At 54.2% G+C, this 23,614-nt stretch overlaps 1 protein-coding gene across 1 annotated transcript in view; it reads left to right on the top strand.

Moving 5' to 3' along the window:
• Positions 1-22,836, top strand: part of GALNT13 (polypeptide N-acetylgalactosaminyltransferase 13) — a 75,277-nt gene extending 52,441 nt beyond the window's left edge. The window contains exons 8-12 of the mRNA XM_084265330.1: positions 1,466-1,646; positions 5,757-5,896; positions 9,307-9,405; positions 13,561-13,695; positions 21,405-22,836. Coding sequence (XP_084121456.1) covers positions 1,466-1,646; positions 5,757-5,896; positions 9,307-9,405; positions 13,561-13,695; positions 21,405-21,545 — 696 coding nt within the window. The 3' untranslated portion in view covers positions 21,546-22,836. The remainder of the gene's footprint in view (positions 1-1,465; positions 1,647-5,756; positions 5,897-9,306; positions 9,406-13,560; positions 13,696-21,404) is intronic.
• The last annotated feature ends 778 nt before the right edge of the window (positions 22,837-23,614 follow it).

Here is a 23,614-nt window from a genome sequence, read left to right as displayed (position 1 = left end):
GGAGTGTTGTGTCCAGTGCTGGGCTCCCTGGGATCAAACAGCCAGGGATCTCCTGGAGAGAGTCCAGAGGAGGGACAGAGATGCTGAAGGGCCTGGAGCATCTCCCCTGTGAGGAAAGGCTGAGTGAGCTGGGGCTGTTCAGCCTGGAGAGAAGCAGCCTGAGAGGGGATCTGATCAATGGGGATCAAGAGCTGAAGGGTGGGACACAGGGGGCCATGGGCAGCCTCTGCTCAGTGTCTGTGGGGACAGGACAAGGGGCCATGGGCTCAAGTTGGAGCACAGGGAGTTCCCCCCCAATGTGGGGAAGAACTTCTTTCCAGTGAGGGTGAGGGAGCCCTGGGACAGGCTGCCCAGGGGGTGTGGAGTCTCCTTCTCTGGAGAGATTCCAGCCCCGTCTGGACACCGCCCTGTGTGCCCTGTCCTAGGGACCCTGCTTGGGCAGGAGGTTGGACCCCAGGGGCTCTGGAGGTCCCTTCCCACCCCTGTGATGCTGTGATTCTATGATCCATAACCCTGTCAGCCTCTGATGGAGATCTCCAGCTGCCCCTGTTGTCCACCCACCTGCCTGTGTTATGTCTCTGGTCCAGCACATGTGGACCTTCAGACTTCTGTAGCTTCTTCTCTGGCTCTTTCCAGAGCCTGGAAAGATTGGGGGGTAGCAGAACAGCTGTTACTGTGCTGGCTGATGCGTATCACAGCAAGACAGGAGACCTGACAGGAAAAGATGTTACTTCTTTTAATAACAGGGATTAAAGTGCAGGATTATCCAGTCTTGTGCAGTCATAGTGCAGGCACTGAGCTTACTGGTAAATAGATCTTGGAGAAGCTCATCAAATTCTTTTCTTTGTCTATAGTTTGGGTGTTTTTTCAGTTGCTTGTGGTACTCACCAGCATGTGTGTGTTTCACATCTGGGCTTCACTGCTGTGGTTCTGTGATGTTGAGAGCACCTCTGCTTCCCACTCCACATCGCTGTCTGGGATGGTGGAACCCAGATCTGCTCTGCCTTTTCTCAGGGTGGTCATGAACACCATTCTGACTTGAAAAAATATATGTAGTTCTAGATCAGATGTATATAAAAGCAAGAACTCTTCTCCCTTTCTTTGAAATAGTTTGAAACCCTGGAAAATTCCACCCCCCCCACAGCATCCCTACCCCACACCTAGCCCGCAGCAGCATCATGCCTTTCCAAGGTGCTGGTTTGTGTCTCTTCATTCCCTAAGGACACAGAGCCAGGTGAACCTTCCACAGGAGCTTTCACTGAGTCTGTGCACTTCCCCTCCTACCAAGAGCTGTGCCCCCTGCTCCTTCCCTTAAACTTTGGCTTGACATTCCCTGTTGAGCTGTGACCTGGGGCAGGAAATGAGGAGGCAGCTGCTAACCTGCCTGTCAGAGCCCTGCTCCTGCTGTAAACTCCCCCTGGTTTGTATTTGTTTTAGCCAGTGTTTCCCCTGTGTTTAATCTCAGATCTGGCAGTGTGGAGGCTCCCTGGAGATTGTCACCTGCTCTCACGTTGGCCACGTCTTCCGAAAGGCAACACCTTACACCTTCCCTGGCGGCACCGGGCACGTCATCAACAAGAACAACAGGAGACTGGCAGAGGTCTGGATGGATGAGTTTAAGGACTTCTTCTATATCATTTCCCCAGGTGAGAGAGGCTTTGATCGTGGTATTATGATCATAGGGTCATGGAATGGCATCTGTAAAGCTGCTCCAGAGAGAGGGAGGTGTACCTGTAGTAAGGCACGAGTAGGTAAGTGTAGGCATGTTTGCACACATACATTCTAGAGGCTGAGACTCAACAGCACAAGTGCTTTCAAAATGCATGGGAATGGGAAAATACTGGTTAAGGCTCCACCTCTCCCAAAGACCTCGAGGTGGGTTATTTTCAGCACAGTTCTCATGTTAGTTTGCAGCCAAGTAGGAAACTCTTTGACCCACTTAGTCCCTGAAGGGAGCAGAGGAACAGGAGGGGAATGGGCTTGTTAAAGGGCAGAGACTGGCAGGACAAGGGGGATGGAGTGAAGCTGGAGGAAGGTTTAGATTAGATATTAGGGGGAAGTTCTTTGCAGAGAGAGTGGTGAGGGGCTGGAAGGGGCTGCCCAGAGAGGGGGTGGGTGCCCCATCCCTGGGGGTGTTCAGGGCCAGGTTGGCTGGGGCCCTGGGCAGCCTTGTGTAGCTCCAGGCCTGGAGGTTGGTGTCCCTGCCTGTGGCAGGGGGTTGGAGCTCTGGGACCCTTGGGGTCCCTCCCAACCCAGACCAGGCTGGGATCCCATGATTCTGATATCTTGTGGGTCAGTATGTAGATGAAGAATCCCACCATGGCTGTGTTAAAGCTGGGGCTGTTTCTATCTAAGGATACTTATGGCCTCCATCAGCATGAGCTTAATGAGGTGGATACATTAAAAATGGAATGGGACACAGGGGTTTTGTGACTCTCTGTGCCTCACTCTGTGGTCTCCATCTGAGGTTTACTTCATGCACCTAACTCTTAAAAACATCTTGGTCTGGAGGACAAGACAACAACTGCCCTCATGTCCCTTACATGGCAGTTTCCACACTCTTAATTCCATCATTTAAATCAACCTCTTCACCTGGAAAACTTGGACTTGGAGACAATTCCATTCTTATCCCACGTGAAGTTTTAAACAGTTATTTCTTTTCTTCCCCTGCACAACCCCCAGAATGAAGAGTCTTTAATAAGCTGATGTGCTCAGGGAAGCTCAGTGTAGGGTGGGTGCTGGCTCTCCAGCCGTGTCTGGTTTGCACCTCCAGTTCCAGTGGTCCCTTGGTCCCAGCAGGCTGTTTGAGCTGGGTCTTTGCTTTTCCTAAATCAGGACTGGTAGCTCCATTTAATGCATTTTTCTTTTAAAGATCTGTATGCAGAATGGAAAATGATTCTGGGGAGTTTTATTTACTCCAAACAGTTTCACTGATACCTCAAAGTGATGCAGTTAATGAAAACCCAAATGCTTCAGCTCAGTGCTGGTGAAAGCCAGTTGATTTCCACAGTGTTCATCCTCTCATTGCATGCATGCATGTATTTTGCATTGTATTTATGGATTATTACTTTAAATGCCTGTGGAATAGAATAGCCATAGACTGGGTAAGCTAACATGGCTTTTATATTGTGTATTATCTTCCCATTCTTCCCTCTTCAAACCTTCTTCCAATTTGCATTCTGGAGCAACAGAATCAGTTTACATTTTCACTATCCCCCAGAAGCAACCCCCAGACTGTGTTATTGTCCATATGAGTGTGTGTTTCATCTCCACACAACTGACTGTTGTTACACCTCAGCTCATTCCAGCTGCAGACCTGCTTGTTTGCACAAGCTTGGGTTTTTCCAGGGGTTCAGGACATCTCAGTCAATCATCAGGTGTGTCACAGGCTGGGAAGGGGGAAAGCTGGGTTTCTGTGTGGGTTATCCATGTGTCCTGGGGCTGTCCCAGTGTGTGCTCATCTCTGAGGCTCTCCTGGAAAACACCTTGGCAAGCCACAAAATGTAAAGCAGCATTAAAAAAAAACCTCTATGTGCATCTTAAATGCCCTGGTAGCAGAGTGGAGAAGGTATTTATGTGCCTGCAGCTTGCATGGACACTGGGTAGAATCATGTGTGAGTGTGCACAGGCCAGGGGAGGCAAGTGTGAAAGGAATCTTTAAATAAAACATGTTGATGGGCTGATGGTTCCTGTCAGTTGGGGGTTTGACACAGGGAGTTTCTGGGGAGTAGTTGTGTAACACCTTCTCAGGTGCATCCTCTTACAGAATCACAAGGCTGGAAAAGCCCTGTAAGCCCATCGAGTCCAACCGTCCCTGTCCTGTGCTGCCCCAGCTCCCTGAGCACCTCATCTCCCCTCTGTTCAACACCCCCAGGGCTGGGGACTCAGCCCCCTCCCTGGGCAGCCTGTGCCACAGCCCCACAACTCTGCCAGGGAAGAACTTTGCCCTCCCAGCTGAGCTGCCCCTGCCCTGGGGCAGCTTGAGCCCATTGCCCCTTGGCCCATCTCCTGTCCCCTGGCTCTGGTTCCCAAGCCCATCCCAGCCTGCTCCAGACAGAGAGCTGACCCCTCTTCTCCAGGCTGAAAATAAACCCGTGCTGCCTCCCCACACCCCAGTGCAACCAGGGCAGTTCTTCCCACAGGAATCCTTCCTCTCACTGTGTGACAAATTAACCCTTTTCCAACCCAAAATGTTCTGGACAGACTATAATTCACATTTGGGGGGTTTCGTTTCTCTTGTTCAGTCTGGGGCTCAATCGAGGGATTCCTGTTGGAATTCAAGGGTGGCAGAGAGAAAAGGGCTTTATCCTTACCCACACCCAAGGGAAGGGGCAAGAAAAGGGGCAAGGGAGGAAAACGGGAAAAGGGAGGGATGGCTTGATGTTGGACACATCTAAGGCTTCCACTCTCCTCCAGTGGAGCTGTGTCTTTACAAGCAGCCAGCCTCAAGAAAGCCATGTGTACCTGGACTTTTCCCCCAAATCTAATCACTGGGGGTGCAGCCTAATTATGCCAAGAGACACATTGAACACAACACTGCGAGCGGCCGATGGATCCTCCTCCTCTCAGGACACGGTCTAAGAAATCCAATTAGTCAGGTCCCAGGGGAGACCTGGGGGGATGAGCGTGCCCTGACAGTTAACAGCTTCAGAGCCCCAATTACCAAAACCCAACTTCCTCCTGTCTGCAGCAGAATTACCTGGAGATCCGTGGTTTTCAGACTAATAAACTCAGAGAAAGGCACAAAAGGCCAATGGGATAGAGAAGCAGCTTAATAATATTGGGAACAGTTCCTGACATTTAGAAATTACCTGCTGAAAAAAACACATCTATTTCCTGTGCAGATGTTACTGAGGAGGAGTTTGAGTTACAACATCCCTGAGCCCTGCTGAGAAGGACCTGGGTGTCACAGTGGATGAGAAACTCCCCCTGAGCAGCAGTGGCTCTGGCAGCTGGGAAGGGCGATGGGATCCTGGGCTCCATCAGCAGAGGGGGGGCAGCAGGGACAGGGAGGGGATTGTCCCTCTCTGCTCTGCCCTCCCCAGCTGGAGTCCTGTGGCCAGAGCTGGGGCCCAACACAAGGAAGATGTGGGGCTGGTGGAGAGGGGTCAGAGGAGCCACGGGGATGCTCAGAGGGCTGGAGCAGCTCCCCATGGAGAGAGGCTGAGGGAGCTGGGCTGGGTCAGCCTGGAGAAGAGAAGGCTGTGGGGGGACCTCACTGCAGCCTCCCCGTCCCTGAAGGAACCCCAGGAACAGGAGGGGAATGGGCTTGTTAAAGGGCAGAGACTGGCAGGACAAGGGGGCTGGAGTGAAGCTGGAGGAGGGAAGGGGGAGAGGAGAGATTAGGGGGAAGTTCTTTGCAGAGAGAGTGGTGAGGGGCTGGAAGGGGCTGCCCAGAGAGGGGGTGGGTGCCCCATCCCTGGGGGTGTTCAGGGCCAGGTTGGCTGGGGCCCTGGGCAACCTTGTGTAGCTCCAGGCCTGGAGGTTGGTGTCCCTGCCTGTGGCAGGGGGTTGGAGCTCTGTGACCCTTGGGGTCCCTCCCACCCAGCCCAGTCTGGGATTCTATGTAATTTTCTAAGCATTTCAATTTGCTGACTGGATTATTTCCTGCAGGAGCTGCAGGGGCATTCCCTGGGTGCTGCTGTGCTGTAGTTCCAGCAAGAGGATGTGGATAACAGGAGACCTGGGTCTGTGATTCGTGCCTTGCAGCCTCACAGGAGCTCTGCTTTGACCATCTGCTCTCCTAACCATTCCAGGTGTGGTGAAGGTGGATTATGGTGACGTGTCCATCCGGAAGGCGCTGCGGGAAAGCCTGAAGTGTAAACCCTTCTCCTGGTACTTGGAGAACATCTACCCCGACTCCCAGATCCCACGGCGCTACTTCTCACTCGGTGAGGTAGGAACTGGAGCTCTGAGGGTGCTGTGTGGATGGGGCATCACCAGGGAGGGCATGTGGGGGGTTGAACTCAGTCTCCTGAGGTTCCTTTCCAACCCCAGCACTTCTGTGATTCTCTGATTCTGTGAAGTGGCTTTGGAGGAAGGAAAGGGCAAATCCCCTGAGGAGCAGCTGAGGGAGCTGGGGGTGTTGAGCTTGGAGAGGAGGAGGCTGAGGGGAGCCCTTCTCCCCACCTCCCCTGCCCTGCCAGGAGGGTGCAGAGAGGTGGGCGATGGTCTCTGCAGCCAGGGGCCAGGAGATGGGACAAGGGGCAATGGGCTCAAGCTGCCCCAGGGCAGGGTCAGCTCAGCTGGGAGGGCAAAGTTCTTCCCTGGCAGAGTTGTGGGGCTGTGGCACAGGCTGCCCAGGGAGGGGCTGAGTCCCCAGCCCTGGGGGTGTTTAACAGAGGGGAGATGAGGTGCTCAGAGATCTGGTTTAGCTTAGGATGGGATTGGTTGGAGTTGATGATCTTCAAAGGTCTTTTCCAACTTATGATTCTGTGATCCTGTTAAAGAAGTCTTTGTGTGCCTTCTCTGTGTTGTATTTACCCTCTATTTGGAGCAGGTCATGTTTTCTCTAAATCTTTCATAATAATTTCTCTTCTTCAGTGTTGGAACAGTGAGGGTTGTGACTGATCTTTTGAAATAGTTACAGAAGGAAAGGAAACTACCCATCATCATCTATCACTCACATGCAGAGTAGAAAAACCCTTTCTTTTTCTTTTTTTTCCTTTTCCCTTTTCATTTTTTGTTCATTGATCACAGAGTCACCAGGCTGGAAAAGCCCTTTAAGCTCCTGGAGTCCAACCATCCCTGTCCTGTGCTGACCCAGATCCCTGAGCCCCTCATCTCCCCTCTGTTAAACACCCCCAGGGCTGGGGACCCAGCACTCCAGGTGCAGCATCCCCAGTGCCCAGTCCAGGGGCACAATCCCCTCCCCAGACCCTCTGGCCATGCTGGGTCTGACACAAGCCAGGATGCCCTTGGCGTTCCTGGTCACACTGCTGGCTCGTACTGATGCTGTTCCCCCAGCAAGGCAGCCTGGAGCTGAGCAGTGCTGACTAAGGATTCCAGTACCACCCAGAACCAAAGTCTCTTTCAATCTCAGCTAATTCACCCTTATGAATATTGGATTGAGTTGTACCTACTCTGACTTTTACAAGCTGGTGAATGGTTTGGTTTAAAGATAACTCAGGATAGAATAGCAATCAAATGGCTCTTTTACATCCAGGAGAGTAATTTACTATTGAGACTTGCAATTGGGATGAAAATAAGGGCCATGGTAGGTTTTCTGGTTTGACTATGACAAAATGAGGTGAAATGGGGTTTTACAGCAAGGAAATAACTCAGCCAACAAGTGTCACATAATAAGTTTTTGTGTGGTACCGTCAGGCTGGAAAATAAAGGTATGTGGAAATAATGAAAGAGTTATTAAAACACCTTATTTTTCCATCACTGCCTCAGTTTCCATGGAAACAGCAGTTCAGGCTCTGAACTAAAACTCCTACTTGGCTGTGGGAGCTGCTGAGTGCTGGTTGAGTGGGAAAGTGGGTTTTTAGACCTGAAGCTCAGCAGTAATTGGGCAATTTTTGAAGCCTCAGAAGTGTGTTTCTGAGTCATTTCCCTCTCCTCTTCCCCATCCCACGTGTTGGGATCGTCAGTCCCTGTGGGGTGTGCTGGGGGCTGAGGGGGGCTCAGCCAGGAGGTGACCCTGCTCCTCTGCTCCAGTGGGAGAGAGGGATGCTCAGCTCCCTTGGGGGGGAGCTGTGGGTTTGCTGGTGGCTGAGGTGGGATAATAAATCCAGGAAAGTGATTCTCTAACACTGCACGATCTCAAAGTAATGAGTGTCCAACACTGAGCCCCAAACTTATCCTGTGCAAGTGGATTCTGTGTTTTTCTGTAGCATCAACAGTGGTAAAGAGTGGGTAATTTTGGCAGATTTGGGATAATCATCCTTAATTTACTTACAACCTGCAGAATTGAAGGATTGTTTGGGTTGGAAAAGACTTTTAAGACCCCCAAGCCCAACTGTTACCCCAGCACTGCCAAGCTCACCACTAACCCATGTCCCTGGGCATCTCCAAGTCCTTTGAATCCCCCCAGGGATGGGGACTACCCAGGCAGCCTGGTCCAGGGACTGCCAGCTTTTTGGGGAAGGCATGGTTCCTAAGTAGTGACAGGATGAGAGGGAATGGCTGTGAGTTGTGCCAGGGGAGGCTCAGGTTAGAAATGAGGAGACATTTCTTCTCCCAAAGAGCAGTTGGGCACTGGAAGGGGCTGCCCAGGGAGGTGCTGGGGTCACCGTCCCTCGGGGTGCTCAGGGAGAGGCTGGATGGGGTGCTCAGGGAGGTGGTTAGTGAGTAACAGAGGTGGTAGGGGGATGGTTGGGCTGGATGATCTTGGAGGGCTTTTCCAACCTGGATGATTCTGTGATCTCCAGGGGGGTTGGACTCCATGGGCTCTGGGGGGCCCTTCCACCCCCTGTGACTCTGTGTTCCTGAAGGCTGCCAGGCCTTTATTTCATCTGAAATAAAGTACCTAACTTCTACACACTGCCTGTGTTGGACTTGAGGCTCCTAGATGGACAGAAACACGCCCCAGGGTGGCCACTGAATGTGCCAGGTGGGGCAAATACTGAATATTCTTCCCGTTGTAATCATATAACACTGACAGTGAAGGCAAAAGAAGTGCAAGACAGGGCTTGTTTTATAAACACAAGACATAAGCATCATCAGTGAGTTTCCAAGTCACCTATTTTATTTTACTCATCTAATAAATCAAGGGATTGCAAAAAAACCCCAAGAAACCCCAACCCCAAACCTTTCCTGTGGAGAAGAAATGCTGAGAAAAGGTGATTTAAAAAAAAAGGCTGGGCTTGTCCTGGGAGCTGGGCTTGTCCTGGGAGCTGGGCTTGTCCTGGGAGCTGGGCTTGTCCTGGGGGCTGGGCTTGTCCTGGGAGCTGGGCTTGTCCTGGGAGCTGGGCTTGTCCTGGGGGCTGGGCTTGTCCTGGGGGCTGGGCTTGTCCTGGGGGCTGGGCTTGTCCTGGGAGCTGGGCTTCTCCTTGGACCTAATCATTAGAGCAGAGTTGTGGGCCTGTGGTGGCTCTGGTGGTCAAGGGGCCATGCTGGAGGAGATGAGGGAGAGGAGGAAGGTTGTCCACAAGCTGGCTCATGCCCCTGGAGCTCTTGGCAGTTACCTTCACTCCCTTTTGGGAGCGTGGCTCACTTACAACAGGGTATATCCCTACAGTTAAATGCACAGGCAAAGTCCATTCCCTTGCAGCAGTGTGGGGTTTTTTCTGCACAACTAAGACATTTACAGGTATTTTAATGTTTTTTCAATAGAAAACTTTCATCTCTCTCTTTCTGCAGATCAGGAATGTTGAAACCAACCAGTGTTTAGACAACATGGGCCGCAAGGAGAACGAAAAAGTGGGCATCTTCAACTGCCATGGCATGGGAGGGAATCAGGTGAGGTGATGAGCCCGGGGAAAGGGGGTTATTTGTGCAGCAGACACCTCCCTCTGCTGCTGTGTCACCTCAGTGTGGGGAGCAGTGGCTTTAAGTCCCCCCAGGTGGTTCAGTTCAGGAGCAGCAGCTTCCCCTGGCTGGGGTTCCTGCCCTCTGCAGAACACGGGGGGTTGTGGGGAGGGGGTTGGAATTGGGGGGGATGGCAGGAGCTTGTCCCAGGGACCTGTGGCACATGTTGTGAGGGAACAGGGATGCTCTTCAGCCTTCCCTTAACGTGGCTTTGATGGAGGGGTCTTGGTTCACTCTGACAATCAACAGCAGCAATTAGCAAACATCCAAGGGGCAGCTCCAGCAGCTCTGAGGTTCTGAGCTTCAGGGTTTGAGGAGCTGATGGTGGGGCTTGTCCAACCTGGAAGATTCTGTGAGGGCCTGGAGCATCTCCCCTGTGAGGAAAGGCTGAGGGAGCTGGGGCTGTTCAGCCTGGAGAGAAGCAGCCTGAGAGGGGATCTGATCGATGGGGATCAAGAGCTGAAGGGTGGGACACAGGGGGCCATGGGCAGCCTCTGCTCAGTGTCTGTGGGGACAGGACAAGGGGCCATGGGCTCAAGTTGGAGCACAGGGAGTTCCTCCCCAATGTGGGGAAGAACTTCTTGCCAGTGAGGGTGAGGGAGCCCTGGGACAGGCTGCCCAGGGGGTGTGGAGTCTCCTTCTCTGGAGAGATTCCAGCCCCGTCTGGACAGCGCCCTGTGTGCCCTGTCCCAGGGACCCTGCTTGGGCAGGGGGTGGGACCCCAGGGGCTCTGGAGGCCCCTTCCAATCCCTGTGACTCTGTGGTACTCAGAAAGCTCGAGGAGCCACAGCAGATTTGGAAAGATGCTGGTACCTACCATCAGCCTGGAAGTATCCAAGGGAGCATATGGGATGAGTTCCTGCTGCTCAGGGCAGGGCTTTGGCAGGTTGGGATGCTGCTGGTGGAAAATGTGATTGTTAATTGTAATATATCTTTTGGCACTGGGGGAAAAATAATTTTTCATACAAAATGGGAGAGAGTCTGTGTGACTTGTGGCTGAATTCATCTGTTTCCAAACCACGTGTGTGAAAAATGACCATGCAGAATCTCTGTGGCAGCCTGAGCTCTTCCCTGGGTGTGAACTCAGATGCTGGGGCTGGGATGTCTCACCTGTGTCTGGGACATGTGGGGAAGGCCTGAAAATGTGGGGGGCAGCCCTTGAGCTCTTTGTACCACTTTGTGTCCACTCCCTGTGTAAGTAACAGTAAACTCTGCATATCCAGATGCTTTGGATTGAAATTAACAAAGCTGATTCCTTGGGATATAGTTGGGTTTTGCAATATAAACCTGTAATCAGGGGTGTTTGTTACCCAGGGAGGCTGCTGTGTGGCTGCTGGATGGGGTGCCAGCCTGGCACAGCTCTGAGGTCCCAGCAGCACCAGGCTGCTGCTGCCTGCTGCCCTCCACCACGGAGGGTGTGTGCAGGCAGGATGCTGCTGCACAGCCCCTGCTCCGTCCCCCATCGCTGATTCGCCCTGGGAATCCATCTGGACTTGTGGCAGTCGCTGTCTTTCTGCTCCCCCCACCCCCTCCCCCAGCTGACTCCTGGTTTTGTGGTACTTGAGAGGAGAGGAGCCCCTTTGGATGGGCTGGGTGAGGGTGACATGGTTGTTCTCCCTGCCTACACCCCCATGGCACACCAGCTGGGCTTTCAGCACGTTGCCATGGGGATGTCATCTGCCTCTGCAGCGATGGGAGCATCCAGCCACTGCTCCTAACCATACCCAAATCAGCACACCCCCCACAGGCAGGAGGGGGGTATTAAGAAGGGGGGCTGGGGAGCCCTGTGAAGGGCCCTGTGGGGCTCCCTGCTTCACCAGTCACCTGTGTGGATCCTGCACCACCGTCTGCTTTGCTGCTGGGTCTGAGCTGAGGGAGCAGCCAGGGGAAGCAGGAGTGGGAAGGCTGCTTTCCCTAGCAAGGAGGCTGGTGATGTGAAGACAACTGTAAGCCTGAGACTGTAGCTGGAAGGGGCTGCTCTTCCCTCCTGAGATGTTCCCACTACATGAGTACTGTGCTGGTTTTCCCATGCTGGTAAGAGTAACAAAGTGCCAGCCGGGGCGCAGAGGTGAGCATGGGGCTGGTGCTCAGCATCCTGTGCTGTGATGGCAGCCCCACAGCTCCCACACAGGGTCCCAGTGGGTGCCAAAGGCCTGGGCAGCAGCTACAGCCTGTGGGACCTGTCACCATTCTACAGCCTGCCCCAGTCCCCTGGGCATGGAGGGGATTTGCTGCTTCCCAACAAACCTCTCCCCACGCAGCTCGGAGCTCCTGGTCTCCCATCACCAGCTGCCCAGGCTGATGGCATCGTGTGTGTGTGGCACTTCTCCTGGGAGAGGGAGTGTTTGGAAAGAATCACACGGCATCACAGCATCATAGGGGTTGGGAGGGACCTCCAGAGCTCATCAAGTCCAACCCCCTGCTGAAGCAGGGTCCCTAGGACAGGTTGCACCCGAGGCCCTGACAGAGCAGCCGTGGTTTAGAAAGGACAAAGGGTTCTGTGGTGGGGGGAGCAAAGGGTTCTGTGGAGGGGGGGCCAAAGGGTTCTGTGGTGGGGGGGACAGGGTCTGGGGTGTTGGGAAGGCATGCTTGCTGTCGCTGTGCAGGGCTGACACCAGCCTGTTTCCCAGTGCTGTTTTCTGGACGTGATGGATGCTGTTTTCTGGAACGCCCTTGGCAACCCTTAAACCTCCCTGAGCTGAGGTGCTCCCACAGGTCCTGCTGTAGTGACCGTATCCATCCCCAGAAGATGCTGCCAGAGGTTTTTTTCCATCTTCTTTTTATTTCACTGACCATTCTGTGTAGTTCCCACTCTGGGGTTCAATCTGTGATAGCTGTGGGTAATTACAGTGTTTCTCTGGATTATGGGGAATTACTCTGAATTACAGTGTTTCTCTCCTTGGGCTGAGCACCAGGAGAAATGAATTCTTGGCACTGGTGCTTAGAGACCCAGCACAAGTTGTAGATGAACTTCCCCAGCCGGGATGTCAGCTCTGGCTTGGTGGTGTCTGTACCATTTGCTGGTTCGTAGGACTGTTGTGCTCATGGCATTACAGATCTTGCTGTAACATCTCTCTTAGAAATAAATGTGATCCCTACTTCCAGAGGGGTCACAAGGAAGCCCATGTGGTTTTCAGGAGCTCCAAGCTAGGCAAATCTTCAGGTCGTCCAGTAAACTGAAGAGTGACCCTTGATCGGAGTTAATAATCTCCTGTGGGACACGCTGTCTTGGTGGGTTTGGTTGGGTTTAAATACCTTCCTTTGGGGTGAAAAAAAACCCCATTGGAGTAGCAAAACCTCAGAGCTGTTCTGTGACTGAGCTGGAGTTAAAGCAGGGCTGGGTATGGCCAGTCCCAAAGGCTCTGGAGGGTGGTAGCCACAGAAGTTGCCCTTCTCCACCCACACCAGCCTGATGAGTCTCAGCAGGGCTGGATGCCACAGGAGCTTCTGGGGAGGTGAAGAAAGCACAAATGTGTTTCTTATCACAGAGCTGTGGGGGTTGGAAGGTTCCTCCAGAGCCCCTGGGGTCCCACCCCCTGCCCAAGCAGGGTCCCTAGGACAGGGCACACAGGGCGGTGTCCAGACGGGGCTGGAATCTCTCCAGAGAAGGAGACTCCACACCCCCTGGGCAGCCTGGCCCAGGGCTCCCTCACCCTCACTGGCAAGAAGTTCTTCCCCACATTGGGGGGGAACTCCCTGTGCTCCAACTTGAGCCCATCGCCCCTTGTCCTGTCCCCACAGACACTGAGCAGAGGCTGCCCATGTCCCCCTGTGTCCCACCCTTCAGCTGTTGATCCCCATTGATCAGATCACTCCTGTCATGGCACAGCAGCAGGGAGGTGAGGCTGGTGCTCTGCCAGCGAGTAACAGGTTTGGCTGAAGGTGTTTAGAGGGGTAACCAGGGTCCCACCAGAAGGTTTTCTTACTGAGCGGGAATCACAGAATCACGAGGTTGGAAAAGCCCTTTCAGAGCACTGAGAAGAAACCAGTTCTGCTCCCCTGGAGTGAGAGTCCCGCTCGTTCCCCATCAGCACTGGGCTGGCCTCCTGCTGATTCCTTCTCTCTGCGACTCTTTTCTTTCTCCAGGTGTTTTCTTACACCGCTGACAGAGAGATCCGGACGGACGACCTGTGCCTGGACGTGTCGCGGCTGAACGGCCCCGTCATCATGCTGAAGTGCCACCACATGAGGGGGAACCAGCTCTGGGAGTACGATGCGGAGGTACACGAGGTGCCCCAGGAGCACCCACAGCCCTCGAGCCGGGGCAGGGCTGGGCTGGGGAGCTTGAGGCCCGGGGTGCTGCAGCGCGGCCTAGGCCCTGCGCAGGCCTCGCGCTCACCTCCCGGCTTCAAACACCATTGCCAGAGCTCATTGCTAGAGGGGTGAAAACGTCAGTCGCTGTTTGTAAAAGCCCATTGGTGGTAGCTGGCACTGCTGGCATCCTTAGGAACGTAGGGCAGCGTTCTGTGCCTTCATCCAAGTGGAGCAGAGAATGAGATTTCCTTCCTCCCCAGCTGCAGTTTCCCCAGTTTATTTCCTCTGGCTCTTCAAGATTATCAACTCCAGATTTAAACTGGGTTTACTCACAGGGAATCAGCCTTTTAAAAGGGCAGACAATGGCAGGACAAGGGGGTGGATTAAAGCTAAAGGAGGGGAGGGTTAAATTAGATATTGGGGGGAAGCTCTTTGCAGAGAGAGAGGTGAGGGGCTGGAAGGGGCTGCCCAGAGAGGGGGTGGGTGCCCCATCCCTGGGGGTGTTCAAGGCCAGGTTGGCTGGGGCCCTGGGCAACCTTGTGTAGCTCCAGGCCTGGAGGTTGGTGTCCCTGCCTGTGGCAGGGGGTTGGAGCTCTGGGACCCTTGGGGTCCCTCCCAACCCAGACCAGTCTGGGATTCTATGATAATCACCTTTCATATCCCAGTGCCTGTCCTGTTTGCCATGACCATGGGACAGGAGAGGCTGTACAATGGATCCAGATTCCCTGCAGACACCTCAGTGTTCTGTGGCTGAATAATTCTGCTTTTTAAATGAGGCAAGAAACAGTGGATGCAAAAGAAAACATTCAGCTCAGGCTTTTGCTGTGAAACGTGTGGTTTTACACAGTGATGCTCATGCAGAGGTATCAGCCCTTTCTCAGAGCAGGGTGTCCCTAAGGTGTTATAGTAAGAGAAAAGCATCTTGTCCTGCTGTGGAACTGTGGAGCAGAGAAACCCTGATGGTGTGTGTGATCCCCAGTGGGATCACAGCTTCCCAGGGCTGTGCAGAAGCGCTGCCAGCCGTTAGGTGGAGCTCGTAAAAAGGAAATAGCGCTTCATGGCTTCATCCGAGGCGGCTCCGGGGCAGCGGCTTTGCTGCCTGTGCTGCACCTGATCCCAGCCCGGTGCCTTACCCACCTTCCTGCTTAGCGGCAGGAATCTTTTGGGGAGCCTTTTGGGGAGCCTTTCTGCATGCCTTTTGCGAAGCGCCGGCACACGGAAGAACTGAGTTTAAATACTTTCTCATCAAGCAACAGCTTAACGAGGAGATAATAACGATTAGCAGCTTGCCACAGGTCTTGTCACTGCAAAACCTCGTTGAAGGGAAGGAGACAGATGGAAACTTTGAAAAGGCAAAGTGGATCACACATTATGGAAGGAACATCGTGGCTCCCAGATGATGGATCCCACTGGGAAGAAAACAAACACGCTGAGGCAAAACCATCTGTGATTGTGAAGTGGTTTTGTTGTTGTTTGAATAGATGGTTCCATGGGTCTGGCTTTTATTTGGGCTGAGGGGAGACTGCTGGGGCTGGGGGGGTCTGCCAGGGCTGGGGGTCTTCTTGGGCTGGCCCCAGGCTTGCACAGGGCTGCTTGAACCTTTCATTCTGCTGCTGTTTCCAGGGCAGTTTTCACTGAGCTGCAGCTTTGTTGTTACCTGACAGGATAAGTTACTCCAGATGCTCCCTGTAGGAGTGAAAAAGAGAGTCCAGTGCTGGTAGGGAATATTTATACAGCCTAAAGAGTGGCCCTTGTGGCACCAGGTGTTGATGGCATCGCCTGGTTCACAGGGGACACTGGGTAAGGATGGCATCTTCTGGCTCACAGGGAACACCAGATAAACCCACTGTCACAGGAGCAGCAGCAAGCTTAACCCCACCGAGCTCTCAGGGGAGGGTGCCCGAGTCCGTGCAGCCCTCGCCGTGCCCAGTGTGGCTCATTGCACTTCAGGCACGAGTAGTTTATGCACTTTGAAACAGGTTTTTTCTGGATGTTTTTACATCCTGACACGAAATTTGTGGGATTTTTCCTCTCTTTTTTTTTTTTTCCATAATCCATTATTGAATTTTAATGCTTTTCTTCCCTCCCTCTTGTGCAGCACAGGAAGGTTCCCAGCCCTTTCCCAAGCTGCCCGTTACCTTGCAGGGGCAGCTCCATAAATCAGCTGCATCAGTGGGATGTGCCAAGTTAGAATCTCCCAGCTTCCCCAGGCTTCCTATCCATGGGTTGTTTATAAGATACTCGTAGCACAGAAATGCTGTTTGTTTGGGAATGGGGGTGGGAAATGATGTGGTGGATCAGGAGAGAAAGCTCCAGGAGTTGTGATGGGCCAGAGCTGCTCCCTTAGCGTGTGATCTTGCTTGTCTGGTATTCCAGTTTTGCTGATCAGTGTTGTGTGCTTGCTTCTCCCCGTGCTGGGGCACTGGTCTTGGTGGAGCTGTTCTCCTGGAGTTGTGTACAGCTGGTGTTCAGCTGCCAGGCAGATCCATCAGGATGAGGTGGGAAGCTGTGTGGGGCGCATCCAGGTTTGTGCTCACCTACCCAGCGGCTCCCATCGTGTTGCTCCATGATGTCCAGGCAGATTCCTGCATGTGTAAATGACCTCAGGGAAAAGAAATAAGGCTGGAAATACATCACATCTCGTGGTAATTAGGTTCATTTCCTCATGGCTGAGTAACGACCTCGGGGTTTGATCTCACGTACTTACTGTTGTGCAGAACCCGCATTCATGGGGAGCTGAGGGTCTGGGGAGCTGTCTCTAGAGTGACTGTCTGACCCCAGTTTCCTCTCTTCCTCCCTTCCCTCAGTACGTCGGTAAATGGGAGTACAGCTTTGAGGTAAGTTGGGTAACAGCCCCTAGAGCCCTAGCACACCTTGCTCGCTGCTCTGGCAGTGCTGTGTAGCCGTGCCGTAGTGCCTGTGTGTAGATACTGCTCCAGCGTGCAAACCTCGTGTAGTCTGGTGCCGCTGCCCGGTCTCAGGCTACACAGAGTGTAGGTGTCTGCAGACCCAGGGCCATCGTGTCAGACTGAAGTCCTGGGCAGCAGGTTGAACCTGGGTAGCTGAGCCAGGCTGGGCCAGCTGTTGAAACTCACTGGCAGTGGAAGCAGGAGAACCCTTGTCCCCTCTGCTCATCGCATCAAACCCGGCTTTGTAAGAAGGTAATTACCTAGGTACAGCCTCCATCTCTCATCATCTGCATCCTCACAGCAGCCAGGGACTTCAGGACTGCTGCTCAGCCTGAAGTTATGGGGCTCGGTGTAACCAAGGGAACTCCCACCATAAGAGATGAGGGCCCCAAGTTTGAGTATTCCTACAAATTGCAGCCTTGTCACTGCATGTTTGAAAAGTCCCTGAAAACAAGTAGGGAAAACACTACAGCTTTTTGCTCACCTCCTTCGGCAGTGGTGTTTAAGGGGGCAAGGGATCTCTTGCTTCCATTGCTGATGACTTTCTCAAGCCAGCACAGAGAGAGGGTCTGGTCCGATTCCCAAAAGAGTGCTTGGTGCTATTTATACCCCTGTGAGGAACCTACTGAATTCAGGCATGTGATAGACACTGAGTATGGAGGGAGCCTCACCCTTCCAATTACTCCTGTGCTTCTCTTTTCCTTTAAAAGAAGAGCAGACAGAAGCGGACACACAGCAATAATGCACAGTGAAACCAGAACAAGGCTTGATGTTGGCACTGCTTACTCAGAGTGACTTTATAAGGACACTTGTTCCTGATGTTCTTAGTGGCCTGTTTACCAGTGCATTACTCTTCCCAAGCTGAAGGCACAGAGCAGGACAGGGGAGGGGGTGGCAGCCAGGCTGGGATGTGGGAGGAGCATCCCTGGCTGCAGAGGCACCTGAGGTCGTGGGGTGCCAACTGCTGGAGTCTGGGGAAATAAGAGCTCCCCTGTCTGAACCTGCCCAGTGTTGGCACAGGGAAGGAAGAGCTGGAATAGTAGTTGGCAAAAACATCCTTCTCTCCTCATACATAGATGGTGAGCTCATTGGGTTTCGTTGGGTTTCTGGTCCAGCCATGCTTGGGTGAGGCTCAGTTTGTTCCAGACAGGATGTGATGGCAGTAGGACTGTGATCTCAGCACGAGTCCTGCTGCTGCAGCAGGCACTCAGGAGCAGAGCAGAGCAGTGGGGACAGGGAAGGGGGCCTGCCATGCACTAACCTCAACACTGCCAAACGAGCTGGGCTCCAGTGGGACCAGTCCCTTGAAGCAGAGTAGGGAGAGTGATGGTTGTGAACCTCCAGCTTGGTTCTCACACACGGCTGTTTACGTCCACACAGGTGCGTGTGAGCAGCACAGGTTAGCAATGCCCAGAGGAGTGCCTCAGCTCCACCCCATCCATCAGCCTGTTGCTTTTCCCTTCCTCTGTCGTTGTCTTTGCCAGTTCCATGTCACATTTCCCCTCTCTCTGTCGTGCAGACCCATACATTTCTCCACATCATCACCCAGTCGTGCCTGACACTAAGCAGGATAGAGGATGGCACCCACGGTCCCACGGTGGAGGTCTGCAGCGGCAGCCCCTTGCAGACGTGGATGCTAAGAAACTACACAAGGCTGGAAGTCTTTAGAAACATTTTTTACAGCCCCACTGACTATTTCCTTTAGCAACCCATGGGAGGCTGGTATGGAAAAGCAGAGGTAACGTATCATGGTTTCAGCTCTGCCCAGAGAAACGGGTCTCTGTTCCCTGCCTGATAAATGAATTCCTTTCTTGCTTTCTCAGATGGTTGTGCAGGTATGTGGTGGTATCTATGTTAGTAGTAGTTACTGGTAACTATTGTTAATTATAACTAATTTCAGATGAATTCAGCTACCTTGATCTATCCATGTCAGTATGATGGGTACTGTCTGCAGTAGCTGGAGATTTGGTCCCTGTTCCGTGACCCAGAATCACACCAGTTGCCTCATCCTTCCGAAATGCTCACCCTGAAAGTGCCTGGTTTCATGTGTTTCAGGCCTAGAGATAGGAGTCACAGCTGGCTTCAAGCCATCAGCAGATAACTGCCAAGCACTGACCCCCAAGGGAATCCAGGGATTGCTCAGGCTGTTGTTCTGTCCCGGGCAGTTGTGCTGGGCAATGTGCTGGGTAATGATGGGGTAACAGATGCCCAGGGACGTGAGCTGGGGTTCACCCTCACCTCTTACCTGCCCCCAGCTGAAGGATGTTCCCTTCAGCTCCCAGCACAGCCCCTTGGGGTGGGTGAAGCCTCTCTCCTTGGGGCAGACCCCTCACACTGGAGGGTCTTGGCAGGCAACACAGAGTTTCAGCAGAGCCAGTCCTGGGGGATGTCCTGCCCTGCCCTGCCCACGTTCTCCTCACAGGGCGGGATTCGTGTCCTTGGTGCCTCTTCTGCTGTGGACAGTGTTGTGCTGCTTGGCAAAAGTCACTTCCACAGGCTGGTGGGGCTGGCAGGGATCTCTGGAGATCATCTAGTCCAAGCCTGCCAGAGCAGGATCCCCTTGATGAGCTCACCCAGGAACACATCCAGGCGGGTGTGAATGTCCCCTTCCAACACACCCCAGGATGCCATCGGCCTTCTTGGCCACGAGGGCAGGGAAGTGACATGCTGACTGGAAGGGGACAGCTGAGGGAGGCGGCGGCAGTGGTTCTGGGCTTGGTTGTGTTGCTGGTTGTAGTGGGAACTGAGAGCAGCTTAATTGTGCTTAGAACAACGTAAGGGACGAATCAGCGATGCTCGGAGCAGAGCTGTTTAGTAACCAAGCTACTTCTGTCAGCGCTGCTAATCCCTTCCCCTGGGAATTGGAGGAAAACCCGTTGTGTTCCTCGCAGAGCCCGTACGGAGCGGTGACTCGTGACCGTGTCGGTGGGTGTTCCGTTCAGGATCGCAGAGCTGGGCTGTTCTGAGCTGAGGAACCCATCTCTAGGGAGGAGCTGTTGGAAGGATACCTGTGATACCAGTGAGGAGTGTTAATACACACCCCAGTGATCTGGGATGGGCCGTGGGGTGTGTTTGGGGAGGGAAACCTGGGCGCTTGTTGGCAGCATCAGTGTTTCCCAGCAGTGTAGTTGAACCTCTGACCAGTAGTCTTGGGTTGGGGGTTGTTTTTTCCTGCAGAGTTCCAGAACTGGTGATTTTTAGCAGTGAGGTTGCGTCAGGGACCCAGGTTCCTAAAATGCTGCCTGTGGGGGTTATTTTACTCTGGTAGTCCTTGTGCTCATGGGTGTCTAGGAGAGGACGGCTCCGGGAGCTGTGCTGGGTAAGAAGAGATGTGTGGTACTGCTGCCCTGAGGATCTGGGTTGGGGGCTGCTGCTGGGGAGGGGGGGATCCATCCTCTTCCCTCCAGCTGAGGGGGGAATCCATCCTTCTCCCTCCTGCCTGGGGGGGAATCCATCCTTCTCCCTAGTCCAGGAGGCTGCAGAATTTTGCCACTCGTCCTTGTTGCCCCACGTGCTCCCTGGCAGGGAATTTGGCTCCAGCAGAGAAGCTGGGAGCAAGATCTCAGCCCTGATTTCAGCGCCTGCCTTGGACATCAGGGCAGGGTTATAACCCCTGTGGATTGTCAGATCTGCCCAACCCATGGCAGGGCCGTGGAGGGAGGGTTCCTGACCCCTAAACCGCGGGGGTAGGAGCTGAGCAGAGGCTGCAATCAGCTTGCACAGCCATCGGTGGAGTCAGCGCTGTGCTCTGATGGGGTATGTGGGGCTTCTCTGGGGCCAGCCCTGTGTGAGCCGGGCTGCCAGCTCTGCCACGGGATGCTGGGCTGGCGGTGGGCACGGTCCTGCTGCAGCCTGATCCCGGCCGTGCGCGGACCGCGGCCGTCCCGCCGCGCTGCGCAGCCCCGCCTCCCGCGTGTTTCCACCTGTGGGGCGCACGGACACGCAGCTGCTGACCGTGTGTAGCCACACACACACACACACACAGACTGGTGTGTAACACAGCTCTGGCAGTGCTTTTGGGATCTGAAGGACCAGAAAGGAACCGGTAAGCGGGCAGATGCAGCGCTCGGTGGCCGGGATGTGTAAGCTGTGTGCCTCGCTGCTGCGGTTCAGTGTGCAAAGCCTGCTCATCCCAGGGGTGTGATAGGGAGAAGGCACTGCTCAGCTGTGAGCCTGTCTCCTTGTTTTTCCCAAGCCCCATCCTGCTTCCCCAGACCTCTTTGGGAACATCCTCTCCCAGCACTCTAACCGGTGCTGGTTTATTCCCAACCAGTTCTAATGCCTTGTGTCCCTTCCTGGCTCTCCCCTTTCCCAGACAAACAGTGTCACGCAGTGGGAAGAGAAGCCTGTCCCAAGGTAAGGAGCTGCATTGGAATCAGAGGAGCTGTCAGCTCAGGGTCATGTTAATCTAATGAGTAATCTAAACGTAGCTCCCCTGCTCCAGTGTGCAACGTGCTGCTGGAGCCTGAGCACCGTAATGCCCAGTGCTGCTACTTTGGAGCCGCATTTCCTTGCACCCTCTTTGTACTTCTCTTCATTAGTTGCTGGGTTCACTCACCCCAGGCTGAGGGGGGCAGCTGGGCACCCCATGGGGCAGTGGGCACCGGGGCAGGGGGCTCCTAGAGCCATACACATGATGGCCAGTGATGAGCACGGGTCTCGTGGCTGGTGTGGTGACTGGGGTGATACTGAAACAGGAGTGCTACCGCATTTACTGCCCCTCAGGGGTCCCTGTCCTGCTGCAGCTCTCCCCCTTCTCTGTTGCAGAAGCTCACCCTGAGGCACGTCAACAGCAACCAGTGTCTGGATGAGCCGTCAGAGGACGACAAGATGGTCCCCACCATGAGGGAGTGTGGCAACGGCCGGTCCCAGCAGTGGCTGCTGCGCAACATGACCCTGGGTGCCTGAAGTGGGCGCAGACCCCGCTGCCTCCCCTCCTCCTCTCCTCCTCCTCTCCTCCTCCTCCTCGCTGAGGCCAGCAGTGCTGGAGCCCTCTCCAAATCCCCGCTGCCAGAGCAGAGTCCTGGGGGCTGTTCCTTGATGCGGTGGGTCTCCACGTGCCCCTTCACAACCTGTGACTGTTTGGAAGCAGCTTGTCCAAGCCTGTCAGTGCTGGAACTTGTGCTGTTACCCACACGGCTGCGCTCCAGAGGAGCCCCTCCAAACCCTCCAGCAAAGAGCTCACCCCTGCGGAGAGGCCACCTGGCATGGAGTGCCTTTGGAGACTCCCTGGCACTGGGAACCGTCCTGGCAGGTGTCTCTGGAGCAGGATGTGTTGGTGCTGGGCTGTGTTGGCACACGGTGGGGACGTTGGCTGCTCCCTGGCGTCGGGTGGGACGCGGCGCAGAGCTGCACCGAGGAGCAAAGCTGAGCAGAGCTGAGCAGTGGTTTGAGCCGAGGACCACACTGGCATCCCACCTTTGGGATAGTGGGGAAACTGGTCAGAGTGTGTCCTCAGAAACTGACACGAAATCAGATGAGGTGACACAAAAGGCACTGAGCAAGGTTCAGGAGGAGGGGTGCCAGGTCAGACCTCTGCAGCGGGCAGAGGACCGGCTGGGGCTGACACCAGGGAGCTGCAAGGGGCTGTGGGTGGGGGGACAAAGCCTGAGGCCGCTGGGGACTGATGGTTGCTCCGAACTCCACCCCCAGCTCCTCCCCTTGCGCATTAGTGTCCGTCTGCCTCCTGTGTAAGACACTGACAGGAGCCTCATCCCCGGAGCCCTGCGCGCAGAGGGTGAAGCCGGAGCGACTCCGCGTCCCGGCTCCAGGCGTTCCTGCTTCCGTAGCCATGACAGATGCTTATTTATATTTTTAATAATTTTGTGGCTTAATCATTTTGTTGGTGTGGTTATTCAGAGCGTGCTGGCGGCTGCGCCGGAGGCGTCGCAGGAGCCGCTGACGCTGCCCATACGTACCCATGAGCCCAGCAGCACACGCTCCCCAAGACCCGCCTGTTGCTGGGACTGGGGGTCTGGCTGTAGGTGGTAACTGCCCCTGCCAGAGGCTTCCAGAGACCCAAATGGCAGTGGCAGCGTGACCCAGCCCTGGGAAGCAGGGAGAGGCTCTCCTGTTGCTCACAGTTCCTCTGAAGGTGGGTTATGCACCGGGTCAGGAACAGTGATGGGATTTCCTGTATAAAGCTCTGGTTGTTACAGATTAATAGTGTCATATTATATATGTACGTATTATAAATTTATAGACCATATTTTCTTGATACACATCATTAAATGAGAACTAGAAGGATGGTAAATTTGGAGGAGTGATTGCTGTGTGTGCACGGGAGGCGGCGCATCCCGGATGCTCCCAGTCCTTCCCCAGTCCTGCTGCCCTGCTCCGAGCCAGGTCAGGCGCTTCCAGTCCCCATCCTTAAATCACCACGAAAAGACACAATTCAGCTTAAAAATGAGTGAACACAGATAAGGATGTAATTCCACTTTGCAGCAAGAGCTTGAGGGGCTGTGAAGGGCGACGAGCACAGCGGCTCCAGCGCTGCCAGCTCAGACCTGGAGGTGTTCTCAGTGTGGCTGCTGGGAGCTGAGGGCAGCCTGTGGTCGGTGCTGGGCTCCAGGTGTGATCAGCCTCCCAAACAGGGGAAGGAAAGAGGATTTTTCTCTCCGTAGAGTCACCGTAACAGGTAACACAAGGTGTGTGGTCCCTTGGTGGAGGTAACCTTGTGGTGTCTGGGTATGGTCAGTCCCATGGTGCGGTGTCCCTGCCCGGGGAGGGAAGGAGGGAGATGCCTCTGTGTTGGATTCCACTCCCATAGGAGCAAGTGTGCATCCCTCCCAGCTGGAGAAGCGTTGCTGTTGGACTTGGGCACACCAGCAGAGTGGCCTGGTGCCTTAAGACTGGGCTCAGACCAGGCAAAAGCACCCAAGTACCTGTTCAACTTCAGTCACAGCGAGGATTTCCCTGGGCTTGGAGGGGCTGGACCCCGGGTCTGCCTGCTGGGTAAGGATACAGAATCCCCTGAG

The sequence above is a fragment of the Gallinula chloropus genome (assembly GCF_964237585.1).
Source record: "Gallinula chloropus genome assembly, chromosome: 5".
NCBI lineage: Eukaryota > Metazoa > Chordata > Aves > Gruiformes > Rallidae > Gallinula > Gallinula chloropus.
Note: the sequence above shows the minus strand (reverse complement) of the source record. Positions and strands in the feature narration are given on the sequence as shown.